General features: G+C 34.7%; 1 protein-coding gene across 2 annotated transcripts in view; it reads right to left on the bottom strand.

Moving 5' to 3' along the window:
• LOC135220563 (dual specificity tyrosine-phosphorylation-regulated kinase 1A-like) overlaps window positions 1-24,127 on the bottom strand; it is a 174,747-nt gene that overhangs the window by 17,546 nt on the left and 133,074 nt on the right. For both annotated transcript variants that reach the window (XM_064257787.1, XM_064257786.1), the window contains exons 6-7: window positions 23,241-23,527; window positions 16,522-16,668 (exon numbers count right to left, since the gene is read on the bottom strand). In XM_064257787.1, the coding sequence (XP_064113857.1) occupies window positions 16,522-16,668; window positions 23,241-23,527 (434 nt within the window). The remainder of the gene's footprint in view (window positions 1-16,521; window positions 16,669-23,240; window positions 23,528-24,127) is intronic.

Below are 24,127 nucleotides of genomic sequence, written 5' to 3' on the forward strand. Positions count from 1 at the left end.
GTGTCTAGCACAATATTTAGATTTATGGCGAATTAAAAAAAACTTTCTTTCCCTCCCCGCGCCAATTCGCGGCCGCAAATCTCCGAAATGCGTACATCGCATTCTTCTAATATTTGCTCCTTTTCATATTAGGCATTTTATAGTTTCATATATGAAAATGTGCGCAAATTCATGAAGAAACAAACAAAAATATTTGAAGGTTGTAGCTTTTCTTATTTTTGCAATATTTGGATATAAAAAAATATATATAAACATTTCTACATTCGGTCAATTTTAACTCGTCCGAAATGGTAAAAAACTACAATTCTAAGCTAAATCTCTTACAGTATTGTAATATTCCACCATTTATCTTCATTTTGAAACAAATTGGAAGTCTCTAGAACAATATTCAGATTTATAGTGAATTTTTGAAAAAAACATTTTTTTACATTCGCGCGTTACAAATTCATGCATCATTTTGTGATAATATTTTTTCTGTGTTGCTTTGATTGTTTTACAGTGTTATATATCAAAATGATTGCAATTTAGTGTACAATACAACGAAAAAAAAGTAACTCGTTAGCTTGAACCGTTTTTCGCATAGCTCGATTAGAATACAATTATGTATGAATTTCTTTTTTGTCGTTACCATATATTGCATTATTTATATATGATAATGATATTTTTTTTTCATTTCTGATGGTTGCATACTAACCTTCAGGCATTGTCAAAAAAAAGGAGCCAAAAATGAACTCTTAATCTTGAAAACTAAGCGCTCTGTGATTTAAAAAAAAAATTATTTTTTCCGCTTCCACGCTCACTCCAAACCCGCCTCGGCATACGGAAGACGTTTTGGTTTTTAGGGCTTAGGCATAAGAGGGTTAAGTTTAATGAGATTAAACAATAACAATAACATTCTCTCTCTCTCTTACGTATGTTTATTTGTTATGTAGTGTAAATAAATGATTTACCTTATGACTATTTTTCAAATATTAATAAGATTAATGAAAAAATAGCGATTCCCAGTCTTTTATCCACTTGGAGAAAGGTGGGTGGGGGAGTAAATGACTGTTTGATATACAAATTGGCTGGCAGAGGGGAAGGAGTTGGAGTCTAGGAGTTATCATCTCTCTCTCTCTCTCTCTCTCTCTCTCTCTCTCTCTCTCTCTCTCTCTCTCTCTCTCTCTCTCTCCATTATTATTCTCTCTGTCTCAGAAATAACATAATTTCACTCTTGATGGTCTGATATATGACGTTGCCATTCAATGGTCTCTCTCTCTCTGTTATTGGCTGTAGGTATATACTTTTAATGGTAAAATGTTTAAGATAACTTTGAAATATATTAATATAACCACCAAGATTAATACAGTAATAAGTTAGTAATTTCAGGTATATTTGAAGTAGGATGTTATTTATGGTATTAAATATATATCTAAGGTAAAGATGCCCATAAAACCCCCAGAATATAGAGAGAAAAATACAGGCGGCCCTCGGTTAGCGGCAGCGGTTCCATTCCTGGCCGCCGACACTAAGTGATTTTTTAAAGCCTACGGCTGCCACACACCTACTTTCGGAATACTAGACCAGTTAACAGCTCCCTAGACCAGTCAAACGGCGCCGTAATCTCGCAATGGCGCAATAAGTAAAATTATATTTATGCAATATATGTAGTATGTACTATAGAATTTACTGTACAGTATATTATATATTATAAATACTGTAAAGTGAAAAAAGCCTAGCTTTAATCCTTTGGGTGTCTATAGTATGTAAAGATATAATAAGGTTTTATACAGCGTACAGGTAGCTGTAGTGTTCAAGTTATGATAATTCATCTTACGATAATCCGATTTTATGAGAGACCAAATTACAATAGCCTAACTTTATCCCACCTTCTAGTTACATAAGTTCAAAAACAGCAAAAGAGAATGATGAAAGTATGGTTTTAATGTTATACTCGTTGCGTAAACGTGTACAGCCATGAACAACCAAACGAGAAACAACTTTTTTTTTATGTACAACCAAATTGGATAACAACATCCGTTTGGCTTGCATTTCAATCATCGTACTATAGTACACTATTACCGTAGTTGTTATAAATGACGCTATGTAGAATAGGACCGAGATATCTTAATGTAATAACTTTATTCGCTATAGATCAAAGATCAATATAGATCAAAGATCAATAGGGAAATATACTGTTAAATTTAAACCTAGTTACAGCTGAAGCTGAGAAAACTGTTCAAGCTGCTAATGACCATTATCGTGCATCGGCAACAAAGATAAGACTCCAGTAAACGTATGCCATCAAGCACAACCGTAGATAAAATTGAAATAAAATTATTTTAATCAAAACTACTGTGCTTGAAAGAACACATTTTACAGTTGGTTTCATGCCGATAAAAGATAAATACCGTAAAGTTCATATTACGATGATTTAAAGGAAAATTGCGAATGGAATCACGTATTGCTTTACTCAATAAACAGGCCACCAACGTAATCTGTTAATGAAAAAAAATTAGTTCACAATCACAATGAGACATGTTCATGTAATATTTCCTCCTAAAAACACGTTGTATAAGGAAAAATAACCTTGTCTCATATAAGTCAAGTAGTACAGTGGTACCTCGAGATACGAAAGGCTCAACTTATGAAAAACTCGAGATAAGAAAGCTAATACGAAAAATTTAACAGCTCTACATACGAAAAGTTTTCAAGATACAAAAGGTTTCTGTAAAGTCCAAGATTCGCTCGCTCAAACCACCGATAACAATTTTGAAACTCGCGCGCCGCCAACTGAGTAGACTCGCCACCATCCTCCTGCTCTACCATTGGTTTCTGATGCTAGCACCGCCATGAGATCCTTCTCTCCTATTGGTCAGCATCCCTCCCATGATGCATCTATGTACGTAGCGGCGTGCCTCGGCCACTCGGTATCAGCATCGTTATCGTACGCATGCGGTATTCGTTTGGTCTAACGATTTTGTTTAGTAACGTAAATTCGTTAGTGATTCTGTTGCAGTATACGTACTTTATAGTGTTGTGTGAAACTTTATTCTACTTATACGTGAATTGCGTACAGTATATACGTAGTCATGGGTCCCAAGAAAGTTGAAATTCATGGAAAGATGCGAATCCTCCCTTTGGAGACAAAGTGGAGACTATCAAGAAGTATGAAGCTGGTAAGCGATATTGTGAGATCACCAAGGAATACGGCTGAAATCCATCGACAATAGGCACCATCCTTAAGCAGAAGGATGACATCAAAGCAGCTACACCTTCCAAGGGCATCACTATTTTGTCCAGCAAGAGGACCCACGTGCACGACGAGATGGAATGGCTGCTTCTTGTCTGGATAAAAGACAAAGAAATCGCTGGTGATACAATAATGGAGACGGCAATCTCCCACAAAACCAGCGCTATTTTCGGCGATTTGATTGCCCAGGCGGAAGACGACGGAGGGGAAGGGACTTCAACGCCAACCCCAGACTTCAAGGCTTCGCATGGATGGTTCAAGAAATTTCGTAAACGGACTGGCATCCATTCGGTGGTGCGGCATGGGGAGGCTGCCAGCTCGGACACGAAAGTGGCCGAAGCCTTTAAAAAGACGTTCGACGAGATGATAACCAAGGAAGGCTACAGTTCTCAGTAAGTCTTCAACTGTGATGAGACTGGCCTTCTTTGGGAAAAAAATGCCTCGTCGGACGTACATCACGGAGGAAGAGAAGAAGCTACCCGGACATAAGCCTATGAAAGACAGGCTTATGCTCGCACTTTGTTCCAAGGCCAGTGAGGATTGCAAGGTGAAGCCCCTACTGGTGTATCATTCCGAGACTCCTCGATCCTTCAAGGCCCACAAAGTGCTTAAGGAGAAGCTTCCAGTGATGTGGAGGGCTAATGCAAAAGCCTGGGTAACGAGGCTTTTGTTCACAGAGTGGGTAAATCTGTGTTTCCGCCCGACACTGAAGAAATTCTTGGAAGAGAAGCGCCTCCCCCTGAAATGTCTGCTGGTGTTGGACAATGCCCCTCCCCACCCTCCTGGCCACAAATTCTTGTTGTTGATTTTGTATCATTTTTATCATAAAATACACTTTTTGTGATTAAAGTTGTTAAGTGGGATTTTCTTGAGTTTTAAATAGCAAAATAGGCAGTTTTAATGTTTTTAAAGGATTTCAACTATTTGTGGATTCTAGCTATTCATGGGGGGTTTAGGTACCCATCCCCTGCAAATACCGGGGGAACACTGTACTGTATTTAATTAGTTTTTATAGAGTACCAATGTTAAACCACTGTAGAAACATTTGAATTAAACCTCATAGTAAAAGATGAAAAATGAAGGCTAAAACATGAGATCTCAGAGGATGCAGCTACATGACCATCAACAAGGCAGAAGTGGCTTGAGGCCTGGCTCAAGCAACCAATGAAAAACCTGACTTGCTGCCATCAACCAACAGGAGATCAGGAAGGGGCAGACCCCCTGCTGATGACCCTGGATATGATGAGGAAGGACACCATAACAGAAGCAGCGCACCCTCAGCTTCCTAGCCTAGAGGATGTCTGGCAGCTCCAGACAAAAGCTCGCTAAAAGAAAAAAGGAGGGGAGAGAGAGAGAGAGAGAGAGAGAGAGAGAGAAATTGCTACTGGGATGATTGCCACTTGGAATATTGCCCACAGGAGGAAGTTATGTGACCTGCTTTACTCCCGCTATGCATTATCAAAGCCGTTTCCTTCTAGCCCAAGAAAAAATTAAGAGTGGCTTGAGGTGGGCTGTATATGTTAAAACCGAAGGTTTGTTAGTTATGAAAAATAAAAATTTATTTCAAATTTGTCATTTGTTCATATACAAAACAAATGTTGGTCTTAACAAAAAGATGACTTATTCTTATAATGAGAGTAAGTCATCCTTTTGTTAAGACAAACAATTGTTGGTCTTAACAAAAGGATGACTTACTCTCATTATAAGAGTAAGTCATCCTTTTGTTAAGACCTTCTTGACCACAGGAAGAAGTTATTAATAGGGGTTAGTTTTTCCAGACCTCTGAGTCTCAAGTTGACTCTTCTCGGGCTGGTTCTCAGGGATTAATCCCAAGAGAAAAAATAAATAAATAAATAAATTAAAAAAATTATTAAATAAATTTTTTAAAAATTATATTTTATTTGAGAAACCTGTCTAATTTAAAAATTTTATGATGTTATAATTGAAAAATCTTTGCTTTCAGCAAGAATACTTTTCATTTTGAATTCCGTAGATAAATAGATCTTTGCTGGGTCCAATTTGGGCACTCAATAAGTAAATGCTGTACTGTCATGGGTGTTTGACATCTGTTACACTACACTTTATTGGGTCAGCATGTGGTGTTGACATTAAGTGACCATGCGAGAATTTTGTGTCCTACACGGAGCCTAGTTAGGATCACCTCTTTTGATCTTTTCTCCTGTAAGGATGTCCTCCATGCATACACTTCAGTTTTTATGTTTTCAAGTTTATTTGTTGTTGGCACTGAGGCCCATTCTCTTTTCCAATCCTGGTAAATCAATGGTTTAACACTCTGACAGTGGGGCATGTGTAATTGTTGGAGAGATAGTGCAGGCTGATTTGGCAGCTGAGTCTGCATTTTCATTTCCTTTTCAAAAGCCTCTGATCTGTTAAGCATATGTTACTGAACAGCCACATATCTGACCTAATAAATTATGAAATATATTTTTATACTGTCTTGATGATGGTAAAGAACTGTTAGAAACAACAAAACTTTTGCTGGCCACCTGCCATTTCCCCTCTACCCCTTGTGAGAGAAGAATGGGACAGAATTTGTATTGTGTAGGAACAAACATATAAAACTTGATAGAATGAAAGCTTGCTCACCTACATCTAACCAGTTCCAGCAAATGATGGAATTCGTCTCTCAACTGCCCACCAGTAGAACAGAAAAAGAAAGAAAAAGGAAGAAGACCAGTCATCTCATTCACTTTCACTTTCATATCCAACAGCAAAGATATTAAACTGTCCTGCCAGGGGCATTGGATGAGCTACATAACTTGTTGAGCAGCCATCCCCCGACCCAAGGAAATAAAGGGTGTCCAAAGACCTATTGGCAATGTCATGCAGAAAAAAAGGATATGAAGATGGTCTGGCAAAACCAGGTACCTGCCTTCAAAATAATGTGAATCAATAAGTTCTCCTTGAAAGCAATGGTAGGGCCTAGACCCCTACCATCATGTGCTCTCACATGCACTATATCAGCTTCTGACTGTGAAGCAGAGGTGTAAGCTTGTCTTATCACTTCATGAAACCAAAAGGAGATAGTATTCTTACACTTCTTTCTTTTTCCGGCCTGATAGGGCATAACAGCAATCGTTTGGGTCATTACCAACAAAATCCCCAAGAGAGGGGATCAAGAGACTAATCTGTCATCATGAATAGAGGGATTTTGAGTCCTTCTTATGAATTCGAGGACAAATTCAAAGGTTATGGAACCCAAACCCCTCGTACGTTCAACATTAAAAGTACATGCACAATGGCTCCCCATTACATGGGAATAGGTTCTAGAATCTACTGCAGTAATGCACAATCCCCAGAAATGCAAAACACCCTTCTAAAAATGCTTATAACTGCCAAATACCTTATACCCATAAAACTAAAATGCTTATAACTGCCTATTTTAACATTTCACTGCTTCATTGGATAGTTCAAATAAATATATACATACATTAAATTATCATACTAAAACAACTTAATATTTCAAACAAAAATATATCCCAGACCATCATCCCAAAACACCCAGAGTAACCTTACATTACAGTACTCTCCTACTACTGTTACTCTTAACCCTAAAACGCCTAAGGGGTATAATAAAAATCGTCTCCCATATGCCTAGGGGGTCTCAGAGTGAGCGCCGAAGCGGAAAAAATATTTTTTCATAAAATCACAGCGCGCTTAGTTTTCAAGATTAAGGGTTCATTTTTGGCTCCTTTTTTATCATTGCCTGAAGTTTAGTATGCAACCATCAGAAATGAAAAAAAAATATCATTATCACATAAAAATAATGCAATATATGATAGCGCGAAAACAAAATTTCATATATAATTGTATTCAAATCGCGCTGTGAGCAAAACGGTTAAAGCTAACGAGTTAACTTTTTTTCTTTGTATTTTACACTAAATTGCAATCATTTTGGTATATAACACATTGTAAAACAATCAAAGCAACACAGAGAAAATATTATCACAAAATGATGCATGAATTCGTAACGCGCGGATGTAAGAAAGTTTTTTTCAAAAATTCAACATAAATCTAAATATTGTTCTAGAGACTTCCAATTTGTTTCAAAATGAAGATAAATGATTGAATATTACTCTACTGTAAGAGTTTTACCTTACAATTGCAGTTTTCGACCATTTCGTACGAGTTAAAGTTGACCGAATGTAAAATTTTTTAATATTTTTTTTTTATATGCAAATATTGCAAAAATGAGAAAAGCTACAACCTTCAATTATTTTTTGTTGTATTCTGCATGAAATTGCACACATTTTCATATATAAAACTCTATGAAATGCCTAATATGAAATGGAGCAAATATTCCGAGAATGCGATGTACGCATTTCGGAGATTTGCGGCGGAGAATCCGCGCGCCGAGGGAAGGAAGGTAACTCACCATAAATCTAAATATTGTGCTAGACACTTAAAATTTGTTTCAAAATGAAGATAAATGACTGAATATTACTAGACTGTAAGTTTTACCTTACAATTACGTTTTTTGACCATTTCGGTAGAGTCAAAGTTGACCGAACGTGGTTTTTTTTCTATTTATCGTGATTTATATGCAAATATTTCGAAAATGAGAAAAGCTACAACCTTCAATCATTTTTTGTTGTATTTTACATGAAATTGTGCACATTTCCATATATAAAACTTTATGTAACGGCTAATTTAAAATGGTGCAAACATTACCACAATCGCACGTATGATTTTTTCGGAAGTTACCGAGCGGACATAAGGAAAAAATTTTTTTTTTTTCATAAATTCACCATAAACCAAAATATTGTACTAGAGACTTCCAATTTGTTGCAAAATGAAGGTAAATGATTGAATATTACTAGAACATAAGAGTTTTAGCTTACAATTGTATTTTTCGACCATTTCGGTACAGTAAAAGTTGACCGAAGGTTGAAATTTTTGCACTTATCGTTATTTATATGAAAATATTTCAAAACTGATAAAAGTTACAACAATGGGTTGTTTTTAGTTGTATTGTGCATGAAATTGTGCACATTTCCATATATAAAACTTTATGTAACGGCTAATTTAAAATGGTGCAAACATTACCACAATCGCACGTATGATTTTTTTCGGAAGAATTACCGCGCGGATGTAAGGAAAAAGTTTTTTCATAAATTCACCATAAATCAAAATATTGTGCTAGAGACTTCCAATTTGTTGCAAAATGAAGGTAAATGATTGAATATTACTAAAATATAAATGTTTTAGCTTACAATTGCGTTTTTTTACCATTTCGGTAGAGTCAAAGTTGACCAAAGGTTGAAATTTTGACACATCGTTATTTATATGAAAATATTTCAAAACTGATAAAAGCTACAATCATGAGTATTTTTTTGTTGTATTCTACATTAAAATGCACACATTTTCATATATAATACTCCATGTAACGGCTAATTTTAAAAATGGTGCAAAAATTATGTCAAAGTGACGAAATAATTTCTGAGATAATTCACTGATACTTTTTAGTGATAAGAAAGAAATTCGCGCTTGCGCGCCTGCGTAACGATTGTAAACAAAAAAATACCTTGATCCGTGAACTCCCAGCATCCCCCAAGGCATGTGATTCAAAAGTTTTTGGCTGGTAGGCCTATAAGTATTTTTCCGCGAATTTTTAAAAAACTTTTCTATGTCAACGTAAATTACGTCCGGTCTGCACCCAAAAGACAATTTATCTTGACGTAAAATACGTCCAATAGGCGTTTAAGGGTTAAGTAGGCTATATACACCCTTAAAATGCTTATAACTACCTATTTTAACAGTTCATTGCCAAACTTGACAGTTTAAACAAAAATATACCTCAAACTATCATCCCAGAACCCCCCTAATATCTTTCTACAGTCAGGTTGAAAATTAAGTACCAACCTACAACTGTTACTCTCAAGTATCCCCTATCATTCAGACATGCAAGTTTTCTCTGCCCTACGGTATCGTTCTGTGCATCCTACAATGCACTGGGTTTACATTTTACATATAGTAAATATGTGTGTAGTTGAGAACGACAGGACAAGAACTCCAAAGAGAATGCTATGTTTGACTGTGTATTTTTGTGAGTACGTGCAAATACATTAAGTTCTTGGTTTACATCATTTGTGGTTAGTCATTCCTGTAGCAAATAATTTATCTGTGATGAAGTAATCTCTCTCTCTCTCTCTCTCTCTCTCTCTCTCTCTCTCTCTCTCTCTCTCTCTCTCTCTCTCTCTTGTATATCAGTACTGTACTGGACATATCCTTTTAATGAAAAAAATATCAACTAATATTACAAATTCAGTTGACTATGATTATCACACATAACAGTAAGCAAGAGAATATTCTATCACTATTATGATTTATTTCTAATCACCATAAAAATATTTAGAAAACAAAATATCATGTAAGCAATATTCAACACTACTCTCACCTCAGCCAGTATAAGTCCCTCTGGAGTCTCGTCCCCAGCTGTTCTCTCTCTCTCTCTCTCTCTCTCTCTCTCTCTCTCTCTCTCTCCTCTCTCTCTCTCTCTCTCTCTCTCTCTCCCCCAGATATGAGAAAGATTAATTTTTTATGCATGTATGTTTATTTTTGTACAGTATAGTTTGTCATTAATTTATCCATATCTTCCATGGTAGATAATTACAAGTTTTTGTATTTCAATAAATGCATACTGGAAAAAAATAAAACTAAAACAATTAGCGAATATTCCAGGTAGTGTACAGTATGCTCTATAATCCAAAACCAGACCTTACAGACCTTACAGACCTTACATCTTGTTCGGGTTGCCCCAGGTCCCTCAGTGTGAGGCACCTCTAATGTCTACCAGAGAGTTGCTAGTACATCTTCCGGTATATTTTGCATCTTCCAATCTTGGATGGTCTGGGATGCAGTTTAGATATTTGTCGAGCTTATTCTTAAACACATCTACGCTCACTCCTGATATATTCCTCAGATGAGCTGGCAACGCATTGAATAGACGCTGCATTATCGATGCTGGTGCGTAGTGGATTAATGTCCTGTGTGCTTTCCTTATTTTTCCTGGTATAGTTTTGGGCACTATTAATCTACCTCTGCTTGCTCTTTCTGATATTTTTAGTTCCATGATATTTTCTGCTATTCCTTCTATCTGTTTCCATGCCTGAATTATCATGTAGCGTTCTCTTCTCCTTTCTAGACTATATAATTTTAAGAATTGTAGTCTTTCCCAGTAGTCTAGGTCCTTAACTTCTTCTATTCTAGCTGTAAAGGACCTTTGTACACTCTCTATTTGTGCAATATCCTTTTGATAGTGTGGGTACCATATCATATTGCAATATTCAAGTGGACTACGAACATATGTTTTATAAAGCATAATCATGTGTTCAGCTTTTCTTGTTTTGAAGAAGTGCCGTAACAACATTCCCATTCCATTTTTGCTTTACATTTTGCCAACAGAGTTGCTATTTGATCATTGCATAACATGTTCCTATTCATCATCACACCAAGGTCTTTAACTGCTTCCTTATTTGTGATGGTCTCATTATTAGGTCCCTTATATGCATATAGCTTTCTTTCTCTGTCTCCATAATTTATTGATTCAAATTTATCAGAGTTAAATACCATCCTATTTACCTCTGCCCAATCATATACTTTGTTAAGGTCTCTTTGTAGAGCGTTCCTATCTTCATCACAAGTAATTTCTCTACTTATTCTTGTGTCATCTGCGAAACTACTCACTACCGAATCCTTAACATTATTGTCTATGTCTTCAATCATAATAACAAACAGTATTGCAGCTAACACCGTACCTTGCGGTACACCGGATATTACCTTGGCTTCATCCGATTTCTCGTCGTTTGCAATAACTATCTGTTTTCTGTTGTGTAAAAATTCTTTTAACCATCTTCCTACTTTATCCACGATATTGTGTTTTCTAATTTTCTTCGCTAATATATTATGGTCTACTTTATCAAAAGCTTTTGCAAAGTCTAAATAAACCACATCTGTTTCATTTCCGCTTTTCATATTTTTGAATATGTTCTCACGGTGGACTAACAGTTGGGTTTGTGTACTTTTTCCGGGTACGAAACCATGTTGTCCTTTATTAAACAAATTATTTTTTATTAAATGTTTCATAATATTTTTCTTCATTACCCTTTCATACACTTTCATAATATGTGATGTTAGACTCACAGCCTATAATTACTTGCCTCTAGTCTTGATCCACTTTTGAAAGTAGGGGTAATATATGCTAATTTGTGCTCATCATAAATCTTGCCTGTATCTACACTTTGTCTTAATAATATTGCAAGTGGCTTTGCGATAGAATGAACTACTTTCTTTAACAAAATAGCAGGAATTCCATCAGGCCCTGCAGCAGCTCCATTTTTAATTTCATTAATAGCCTGCACAATATCAGCTTCATTAATATCTATGTCAGCTAAATATTCACTATTTTCATCCCTTACTTCTATATCATTATCTTCATTATCTATTCTAGGGGTGAATTCTCTCTTATATCGTTCTGCCAGTATGTTGCAAATTTCCTTTTTTTCATTCGTTAATCTCCCTTCAATTCTCAGAGGGCCTATTTCTATTCTTCTTTTATTCATCTTCTTCGCATATGAGTATAATAGTTTGGGGTTTTGCTTGATATTTAATAGGGTTTTTTCTTCCAAGTCCCGTTTTTCATTTTCTTTTGATTGTATAATCTTTTGTTCTGCATTTTCTATCTTACTTTTTAGTTCTATAACTTTCCATGCATTTTTTTCTTTTGCAAGACCTTTTTTCCACTTTCTGATTTTCTGGAACAAGATCCTTCTGTCTCTTGGTATGCATGAATGATGTTTACTTTTCTTCTTCGGTATATATTTTTCCACTATTTTCTCCAATATTTTATATAATATCTCCGTATTTACCCTTATGTCATCACTTACGAAAATGTTATCCCAATCTTTGTTTAATTCTTCATTAATTCTGACCATTTTATAATTTTTACTGAAGAAGTTGTATTTTCCATATCCTTCCCACTTTTTCATTTCTTGCTTATCTCTATTTTCACTTGCTTTGGAATGAACTGTTAATTCTATGACATTATGGTCTGAAATACTCGCATTATAAACTATTATTTCTTTAACATAATTCATCTCGTTCACAAATACTAGGTCTAAAGTATTTTCCTTTCTTGTTGGCAGGTGATTTATTTGTTGAATGTTGTATTCTAGTAGCATATCTAATAGCTTTTCAAATTGCCTCTTATCTTCTGCACTACTATTACTCTCTTTTTTATATGTATAAGTACAACCACAATCTCCTATTCGTTCTTTCCATTCTACGAAAGGAAAGTTGAAGTCACCAGATAGGAGAATAGTCCAGTCCTTGTGATTTCTACATATATCATCCAATTTTTCAATTATTAAGTCAAACTCTTTAGTATTAGGAGGTCTATATATTACTATGTTCATCAATTTTTCAGATTCAAATTCTACCGCTATTAGTTCACATTCTGAGTTACTATATTTCTCATATATTTTTCCTTGTTTTTTGTCTTTCCCATATATTGCGGTTCCCCCTTGATTCCTATTTTTTCTATCTGATCTATAAGTTTGGAACCCTTTTATTTGATCATCATTCCCAGTCTCTTGGGAATACCAGGTTTCACTTATATTCATTATATCTATTTTCTTTTCATTTTGGGTTAGTTCTTCTAAGTACTCTATTTTTCTTTTTGAGTTACTCGTAACTAAACCCTGCGCATTCATCACTATGATGGTTTGCGTGTTTTCTCCTTCATTTAATACTGGTAGTAATAAGGATTTTCCCATGTCTCTTTCCTGTTCTGGTATGTTGTTCTTTTTTTCATTTCCAGAAATTCTGACATTAAAAAATCCAACTTTTCCATAATATTTGATCTTCCTTCATCATAATTATTCATTTTGTGTCTGAATCTGCAATTTCTCCGTTTCTGCAATATCCTCTTGCATAATAAATACAGTTATTATCTCTTGAGTAGAATTTCGGAGCTGATGCTTTGAAATTTTTTGCTGACACCTCTGCATATCTCATTGGTGGTTTGCTTTTCTCTTTTACCTGATATTCTTGATTTCTCTCTTTATTTGTTTCTTTCTTATTTTGGATTTTATTACTTGGTTGGTTATTTATTTGATTATGATTCATGGCTACAGGGTGCATATATTTGCATTTTTTGTCGAACTTACATCCTTTTCCTTCTTTTAGGTTTTTACATATTTTTGGATGCAGATCTCTGCAATCATCCCCATATCCATCTAAGTATGCACATTTACCATATATTTCATAGTTTTGACATATCTTAGGATGTTTGTAGTAACATCTTTCTCCAAATCTGCAATTCCCTCTTTTCAAAAGGTTGCAGATTTTGTCTTTCTTGTCTATTTTTTCCTCTTTCCCGTCATTGTATAGATCTGGGTAGAGCCTCTTCGGGATTTGCTTTTCTGTTGTCATATCGTAATTTATTTCTTCGTAGGTATGCTGCTTTATTGCCTCATATGTAGTATCAATGAGTATCTCTGCATCCATACTTTTATCTTGTTCTTTGTTTTCCTTATTTTTTTCTGTCATTTCATTTTTGTTTACTTCTCTTCCGTTTTCCTCTTCTTCTTTTTCTTCTTCTTCTTCTCTTCTTCTTCATCCTCAACTATTTGTACATTCAATCTTGATTTAATAACATTGTCTATCCATGATAGACATGTTGAACAAAAATTCTTGTATCTTTTCTCAAATCTTGTATTACTCAGCACACTGTGGATGGGTCGGAATGTTGCATGCAGCACATTTTCTGATTAGGTTTTGTGGATTGACTATGCTATACCAAACCTTACACAGTTTGCATGCTTTTGGCATTCTTTTTCCTAATGCATCAATTAGGATATTCACAAGATTCACCTTATTCATTTTCTTTGTCGGAATATGTTGGTTTATGTATATTTTCTTTATGAGTCTCTTGACCACTTGGATTTTATTTGGAACTTCTTCAATTATTTTCAAGATGTTTTCATTAGATTTGTTCCAGTTTGAAGGATTATATCCTTCTAATATATCTATGAATGCTTTTGTATCTTTTTGGTTAGGACTGTTGCTGATTTCATAGATGAGAAATGCCAGTTCCCTTCCTGCTACCTCATCGTATTGCGAATCTGCTAAACACGCCAAATTACGCCACCTCTTCCCGCAGTTGGAACTTACTGCCATCTTGTTCTGATTTATAGTATTACACTTAATAAACTAACTTAGAAGACGCTTTATCCTACTATTTTCACACTAATCTTATCACCGATAGTTCACGAACACTTCTAGATATTTCTCAAATTCTAGTCGTATGTTAAACTTGTGATATCTGTTGATTAATCTGACTTCACGCGGGTACGTCTCACCAAGCAAGATGGCTACTACTTTACACTACAGTAATAAAATTTCAGAAACATCTTACATTATACTTGAGAGAGAGAGAGAGAGATAGAGAGAGGTAGGGGCAGGGAAGGGGGGGGTTGGTTGGTAGGTAAGTTTATGTACATTGGTAAGCTGTTTTGTGATTTTGTGGATTTTAATTTAGTACTTTACTATTGATATTTTGCTGTTTACATTAATATTAATGCTTGCAAATTAGTAAATAACTTTAAATCTAGTAAATAATTTTTAATCATAAAAATGTATTTAGTCATGAAAATAAAATTAAAACATATTGATTAGTGAATATTACTCTATGAAAATATTTGTGAAGTAGTGAAATTTCCCTTGCAGCCAAGTGAATAATGTGTAAAAAAAAAAAAAAGAAAAAAAAAAAATGAAACGCAGAAATGTGAAACATAAAAATAGGGGCACTGCAGTTCACCGACCCTCTTTGAACAAGCCAAGGCCAATTAGAAAACTTCAGGGATAAATTCCTGTATGTTGAGCCCCCAAGGGTTCATATAGAGGAAGAGTAATACTGCTAAGCACCATAGGTTTCAATTTGGAGGTTTGTGATTTATTAAGGAAAATGACTGCTCAACACTCTTGAGAAACATAGAAACACTTCCCTTGATACATGGCTGAAAATGATCTGGGGTAATCTGATATCTCTATCGCTGCTCTGCAAGAAAAGCCTTTCACTCGGATACTCTACAGCCATGAAGAGATAGGGACCCTTCTGATTGGATCGATGAAACCTTTCTAAGTGTGGTTGGCAAAGAAGACTGTGCCACGAAGAAATCTCTCTCGAAGCTTTAGTCGACAGGTTAGAAGTTTGGGAAACCATTCTGCATGTGGCCAAAAGGGAGCCAGTAGGGTCATCGTGAGGTTCTGGGAGATCATCACTGTTGATCACTGACAGATTAGGCAAATGGGGGGGGAAAGGCATACGCTTCCAGGTTGTCACAGCAATGTTGAAGGGTACCCTCTGCCATGGCCCAGGGCTCTGGAACAACTATAAAAAACCTCTAGCTTTTTGTTGGCCCTTGTTGCAAAATATCTACTGTAGGCCTCCCCAACAGATGGAGTAGCCTTTCCACTACCTCTTTTGATAAAAGTGACCATTCCATCCCCAGTACCTGACTTCGATGGCTTAGCTTGTCTGCCACAATGTTCCTCTTGCCTGGGATGTACTTAGCCGAGAGATCTACTCCAGAAACTTCTGTTACCTGGTGGGTCTTTAAATGTATTAATCCAAATACATGAACGACTATTCCATTCTGATGGCTTGATGAGAGGTGAAAATCGCCAATAACCAGATTTTAGTGCAGATAACTGATTAATGGCACCTCTGTTAGGTATGTATCAGCACCAACACTCTATTATTGGCGGTGATAACCAGAAATCAGCACATTTCTGCATAAAAAATGGCTATTTTTGGGCATTTTTTTGGCGTTAGACAAGTGCCATAAAACTGGATCACTAATAACACAGAACTTCCTGTATATATAAATATTTGCCAACAGCCTATACCAGCAGGTTTTTCAGGTTAAACAATGCAAGAAAACTGGATTTTTACTATTATATACAAGAATATTTTGATGACAGTTTGCTCAAGAACATCACAAATGTCACCAAAATTAAATTTGCTAGTAGGTATTTCTTAGCAGAGTTCCTTTGTCTATAATAAAAACAGAATTTCATTTTAATGCCACTACCATACATACATGATGTAACCATTAAAGACTGACTGGCAGGCAAAAAATTTATGCATTAAAACTTTGATTAAAAACAAATGTATAAGCCTGACAAAAACATTGCCCAATTCATTATCTATACAAATTTTAGTGCGAGTTAAAGAGCTACTTCCCAAATAATGTGTAACCACTTACCTCATTAGCCCCAGAGAATAAAGGTTCTCCTGTATGCATCTCAACCAGTATGCAACCAAGACTCCACATGTCAATGGCCATGTTATATGGGATACCTAGCAATACTTCAGGTGATCGATAGAACCTTGACTGAATGTACTGGTATATCTGAAATTAAAAGAAAAACATGAAAACCTCACATGAGTACAAAAAACTTTCTTCAGATATTTCCTTTACTATTAATATCTCATAAAAACACTTCGCTGATTTTGTTTTTTACCAACCTCTTCCAAATACCACCTTCAATACCAAACATTAAGTAAAATATTTCCATGCTCTATCAATATCACTTCTACATTTATTTCAACTCTATACAAAGCTGTTGAGTCAATGTGTTTAAAATGAAAAATACTTTTTTGTTAACCCTTAAACGCCGAATGTCTCCTGTATGCCGAATGGACGTACCATACGTCGACTCAAAAAAGTTTTTTTAAAAATTCGCGGAAAAATACTTATAGGCCTACCAGCCGAAAACTTTTGAATCACGCACCTTGGGGGATGCTGGGAGTTCACGGATCAAGGCGTTGTTTTGTTTACAATCGTTACGCAGGCGTGCAAGCGCAAATTTCTTTCTTATCGCACTAAAAAGTATCAGTGACACATCTCAGAAATTATTTTGTCACTTTGACATAATTTTTGCACCATTTTAAATTATTCGGTACATGGAGTATTATATATGAAAATGTGTGCAATTTCATTTAGAATACAACAAAAAAATACTCATGATTGTAGCTTTTATCAGTTTTGAAATATTTTCGTATAAATAACGATAAGTGCCAAAATTTCAACCTTCGGTCAATTTTGACTCTACCGAAATGGTCGAAAAATGCAATTGTAAGCTAAAACACTTATATTTTAGTAATATTCAACTATTTACCTTAATTTTGCAACAAATTGGAAGTCTCTAGCACAATGTTACGATTTATGGTGAATTTATGAAAAAACTTTTTCCTTACGTCCGCACGGTAACTCTTCCGAAAAAAATCATACATGCGATTGTGGTAATGTTTGCACCATTTTAAAATTAGCCGTTACATAAAGTTTTATACATGGAAATGTGGGCAATTTCATGCACAATACAACTAAAAACAACCCATGGTTGTAGCTTTTATCAGTTTTGAAATATTTTCATATAAAAAATGATGTGACACTTTTTCAACCTTCGGTCAATTTTGACTACCGAAATGGGCAAAAAACGCAATTGTAAGCTAAAACTCTTATATTTTAGTAATATTCAATCATTTACCTTCATTTTGTAACAAATTGGAAGTCTCTAGCACAATATTTCGATTTATGGTGAATTAATGAAAAAAATAACATTTTCCTTACGTCCGCGAGGTAACTCTTCCGAAAAAATCATACGTGCGATTGTGGTAATGTTTGCACCATTTTAAATTAGCCGTTACATAAAGTTTTATATATGAAAATGTGCGCAATTTCATGTAGAATACAACGAAATATAATTGAAGGTTGTAGCTTTTCTCATTTTCGAAATATTTGATTTAAATCACGATATATAGAAAAAAAACCACGTTCGGTCAACTTTGACTCTACAGAAATGGTCGAAAAACGTAATTGTAAGCTAAAACTCTTATATTTTAGTAATATTCAATCATTTACCTTCGTTTTGCAACAAATTGGAAGTCTCTAGCACAGTATTTCGATTTATGGTGAATTTATGAAAAAAAACTTTCCTTCCCTTCGCGCGTGGATTCTCCGCCATAAATCTCCGAAATGCGTACATTGCATTCTCGGAAAATTTGCTCCGTTTCATATTAGGCATTTCATAGAGTTTTATATATGAAAATGTGCACAATTTCATGTAGAATAAAAGGAAAAATATTTGAAGGTTGTAGCTTTTCTAATTTCCGAAATAATTGCATATAAAAAAAATTTATAAAAAATTTTGACTTTTGGTCAACTTTAACTCATCCGAAATGGTTGAAAACTGCAATTGTAAGCTACAACTCTTACAGTATCGTAATATTCCATCATTTAACTTCATCTTGAAACAATTTCGAAGTCTCTATAACAATATTTAGATTGATGGGGAATTTAAAAATAATATTTTTGTTTATGTCCGCACGTTACGAATTCATACATCATTTTGTAATAACATTTTCTGTGTGTTGCTTTTATCGTTTTACAATGTGTTATATACCAAAATGGTTGCAATTTAGTGTACATTACAACGAAAAAAAAGTAACTTGTTACCTTTAACCGTTTTGCGCACAGCGCGATTTGAATACAATTATATATGAAATTTCGTTTTTGCGCTATCATATATCGCATTATTTATATATGATAATGATAATTTTTTTCATTTCTGATGGTTGCATACTAAACTTCAGCCAATGACAAAAAAATTAACTCTTAATCTTGAAAACTAAGCGCACTGTGTTTTTTTGAAAAAAATATTCTTTCCGCTTCCGCGCTCACTCCGAAACACCTCCGGCACAAGGGAGACAATTTTTTTTTTACCGCTTCGGCGTTTAAGGGTTAACTACTTGTGAGAAACAATCCGGTTAAGTGCAATGTTTACTATGGTACCAAAATTATATCTATTTATGTTTATAACAAAATTACAAGTGATATGCCACTTAGTAACTGAAAAAACTTGGAAATAAAGTACTTAATTTTCAAAAAACTTCTCAATGCAAAAAAGTAAAGGGAGCAAATATAGTCTAATATAAATTTTCAGAATGCACTTCAATATACTTTCCATGGTAGGTATCCATCTGAAAAAACCAACTTGACCCTTGTAGGACTGGCCAATGTAAAATGTTAAGTCACATAAATAGTATCATGACATTGTACAATGGTTACCTTTCAATATGTGAGATGCAGTCTGATTAATACGTTTTTGTTGAGTAGTATCTACTCCTATACCTTAACTCATGATATCCACAATTTAATTAGTCTCTGATGAATAATTATGGTTGTTCTTGTGACTCCATCTTTATTTACAAAGAAAGCAATTAGTGTACATAATCCTAGGAAAAATGTTTTACTATTCTACATCTTTATTTGTGAAAACTAAATCTCACTATCATCATCAGTGATGGAAAACGAAGATAATTATGGCCTTGACGTTTTAAGCTTATGTTTATACTCTTAACAAATTAATATTCATTACCCTCATTTGGAAGGTATAATACTGAACACCCATACCAATTAAAAACTCTGTCAGTGAATTATACAGAAATGAATATTTGGCTATTTTTACACCCATAACTAATGATCATCACCCATCTAAAGTACTTGCCATAAAATAAAAAGTGCTGGGAGTTTTTAACATGAAAAAGCAAGAGTACCATTTGTGGGAGCATTCTCACTCTTACTACTGTTTTTTTCTCTCCTATTATTTATTATACTAATGCTTCCACAAAAACCAATATAAAAACACCATACACATCTCTGTGCCTGTTTTACCAGAGAAACTATAAAACTCTTCACACTTAACCCTTTTGCTTAACCACTGACTGATATAAGTGTCATCCAAATTTAAGTCCTTTGCATTTTGATGACATATGCAAAACCAGCAGAAAAGATCAGGATAATTTTTTATACACGTACCTATATAAGAAGAATATTTATTTGTTTTGTAATATTTTAGATTTTCTATAATTACATTATTTTATGAATAATGTGACACTACTTTGTCATTAATTTCTTCATATTTTCTTTGGTATAATTACAACTTGCACTGACGCAAGTAGGTTATTTATCTGTATGTATGTACTATGAATAACAAATGAAGGCTTTATCCAATATAGATTTTTTTTAAGCAAAATTGTTTTGGGAAGACTGCAAAATCTATTTTTCCAAAGTCTCATAATTCATTCTTTATTTCACCTACAGAAACTTATTTTATGGAATTTTTTATGTCATTGTATAGAGCAATTATTCAGGTGACAATCTACCTTGAAAATTTTTACATATTGTATTATATTTTGTATATCTTGTGAGCAAACCTATTACGGAAGTAGAAAGACTACAATCCAGGGGTGGATTTAGGGTGGCCAGTGATCTTGGGGGGCCCTCTCATTTATTGGCAAGCAAAGAGGGCCCTTATAGCTGCAGGGAGGGGGTGGGGTTAGGTTTTGGGATTTATTTCCTAATTGAGCACCTCTCGATGGGTGCCGGCAAGAGATGGCACTGCCATGCTATGCAATACTTCATGTTGTTCATCTTATGGGTAAAATTCATATTGCTAACCATATTTTCAAGTTTGCAGTTTGGATTCCTATAACCTGCACACATACAGATATTTTCAAGTTGATTTCTCACAAATTTCTTTCATAACTAAATAACTGATCGTAAAATTAAGTTTCTCCTAATTTTCTAATTGAGCACCACTAGACTGACTTTTTAGACAAATATGTATGGGACTAAAAAAATTTTTTTGTTTAACAATATTCTATTTAATGCAATTGGCCAAATTAACAACTTTAACTAAAACTTAAGTCAGTCACAAACTTTAAGGAAATATGACAAAATTGATAGAAGTACATAGTAGTAGTCACAATGCAATAATTGAAAATTGGTTTTTTCAAGCCTTCTGACTTGCAAACTGGTTGATGACATCAGTATAATCAAGCTCCCTTAGACTCTAGTGTTCAATGCTCAACAAGGTCAGTGAAGACAAGCGGTTCGGCCCCATGGTGTTTCTTAGGTAATTATTTATTAGCTTCATCTTTGCGAATGATCTCTCCCCAGTGCAGTTTGCGACAAACATGCAGAGATAAAGCCATAATACAATTTCAACATTAGCAAATGTTTCTACCATGCCATGTCTGTGAATCATTTGATACATTTTTAGTTCAGGACTTTTTGCAGCCTTTGCACCACCTGATGAAGCTTCATATGAAGCTCTTGGAATTCATTATTATTAATATTATTATTTATTTATTTATTTTTAATTATTATACATTTTTTTTTGCTGAGGTGTGGGACACTCACAGGCTTCCCCCCCCCCACCCAAACCCCCATCAATCTGCCACTGCTACAATCAGCTACATTAAGTGATAAATACTTGTGTATATACATATGCATACACACGCAAACAGAAAGGTGCCACAGTATGTGTAGTACATATTTCATAATAGTATTCTTCTACATGGAAATACACAATCCTTGAAGACTATAAAATATATATAACAATGCATTAAATACTGTCAATCAAAATATCGAAACATATGATATGAAACATGAATTTTATGTAAAAAGCCTGGTGAGGCCCGAGGCCCTAGGGATTTTGGTGGCTGTGGACAATTATCTCAAGTATTTTTTTTTTTTTTTTACTTTACAATGCATTTAGTAAATGCAATCTGTTCAAGTTGATGTACCATGCCAGTGAGTGTGTGTGTACTATATAAACAGTGGCTCCTCAACTTAGATGTTATGGGGGTCTAAATTTCAAATAAGTTACAATGTTTGTTAAGCAATATAAACAATTTTATAATCTCCACTTGAATATTTTTGGGATATCTTACAGCTAACAGCAATCCCACAAGGTTCCTAACCTAAATTAACTTGTACATTACACACATATAATGATTACTTCCAGTTGCAATAAGAGGAAAGCCATGGCACTTAAGTGCCTTCTGCCTTGAAAGTAAGCCTCTTTTCCCAGCTAAAACTTTTGAGCCAATAAATTATGACACAGAATCACACCATGACCTTTAGCCAATGAATACAAAGTGATGCCATACCAGAAAAATTCTTCACTAATCAAACTTAAGGATCATTTTACTATGGTATTTCATGCAAACCATTTTTAGTGTCATAGCACTTAGAACAGGCTATCCTAAGAAAAGTCTCCGTGATGGATGAGGTTCATGTAATGATGATGTCTGCAGGTTATTTTAACTGCTCCATAAATATGAGTTTAAGGATGAGGAACAAATCTGAAGTTAAATTACAGATCATGGATTCTTTAAAAAATCAAACTACCTAACAATATATAATAGCAATAACAAAATATTGAAAGAACTGTAGGGATACATCATCATATACTAGATATGCAGAAGCTCTGAGGAGATCCAACTGGTATGTATTAAATAATTCTGTCAAAGGGAAGTAAAGTAGGTCTTACTTATGGGGAATGTAGAAACCACCAGGTGTATGTTATTGGAGGTGAAGAAAGTGGTGGGAAGGTCAAAGTACTGTCTAAAAGCACTATAATAATACAAATTGATGGTTCGGAAGAAAAAACCAGGGCAGGCAGTTGTAATGTTCAAACTAATTTAGAAATATAATACACTGTATTGGACCAATATTGATAGGATACAGTGATTCTGATGGTTAAAGTTTAATATTAACTGAAAATAAGTCAAGAGGAAGGCTATCAGGAATTAAGTGGCAAGATAGACTACCCAAAGTGACAAACAGTAACTAGAGTAGAATTATTTGATCTATATTTGAGATCCTTCAGCAACAGGTGGCTGGGAGGGGGAGGTGGCATATTTACAGGAAAGAAGGATAACTGGTATTGAAAGTACCTGGGAGCACTGCTAAGGAAAAGCATGGGAGGGGCACACCATGGGACACAGGATTTAGAGCAACAAATATGGAGGTAGGAGGAACATTGGGATGACTGGTACAGATCAGAAATATGTGGTTTTGGTGGTGGTGGGAGGTAATATAATAATAATAATACATGACAACAACCAACTTACCCTCTGTCCCATCTGACAGGAACTCCCAAAATCCACTATTTTAATAGCACTCCTTTTAGGATTGCATAATAGGATATTTTCTGGCTTCAAATCACAATGGATGATTTGGAGCTCTGGCGTGGATAAGAAGAGGAGCGCAGTACACAGCTGCTGTGCAAATTTGCGCGTGAGGTTGAGGGACACGCCACGAAAATTAGTGTTGCGCAAAAGGTCATACAAATTGTACGACAATAGCTCAAACACTAGGCACAGGTGATTCCGCCACATGAAGTGTCGTTTCAACCGTACTGTAAGAAAAAAATTAAAACACATTACACATCTTCCAAGAGGCCATCCTACTTTATGTCATGGATTTTTTATGCAAAAATATAGTACAAATAAGAAAGAAAAAAATGAATTATGACATTTACACAAATATCAATCCATCACTGCAAACCACAAAACTTGGGAAATGATATGAAGATAAAAGGTATAAACAAATGCAACATGGAGGAAGAGAGAAATGGGATAAATTAAAAGTCAAGCAATCATAAAAATCTAGTAAAAAATTAATTAAATTCAAATAATTTTAAATCATTCAAAACATCCCTGCACTAATGTTTGCACATAAAACAGCTCTTAACTAACACTTCTTCATTTTATGAGAGTATGTGTGAGTGTGTGTATATGTATGTATGTGTATATATATATATATATATATATATTATATATATATATATATATATATATATATATATATATATATACAGTGGTCCCCGTATTCGCGGGGGATGCGTACCAGACCCCCCCGTGAATAGTTAGAACCCGCGAATGTTTGGAACCCCTATGAAAAGGCTAAAAACAGCCTATTTTGTTAGTTAAAACTCAAGAAAAACCACTAAAAATTT

Source organism: Macrobrachium nipponense, chromosome 2 (assembly GCF_015104395.2).
Source record: "Macrobrachium nipponense isolate FS-2020 chromosome 2, ASM1510439v2, whole genome shotgun sequence".
Classification (NCBI taxonomy): Eukaryota; Metazoa; Arthropoda; class Malacostraca; order Decapoda; family Palaemonidae; genus Macrobrachium; species Macrobrachium nipponense.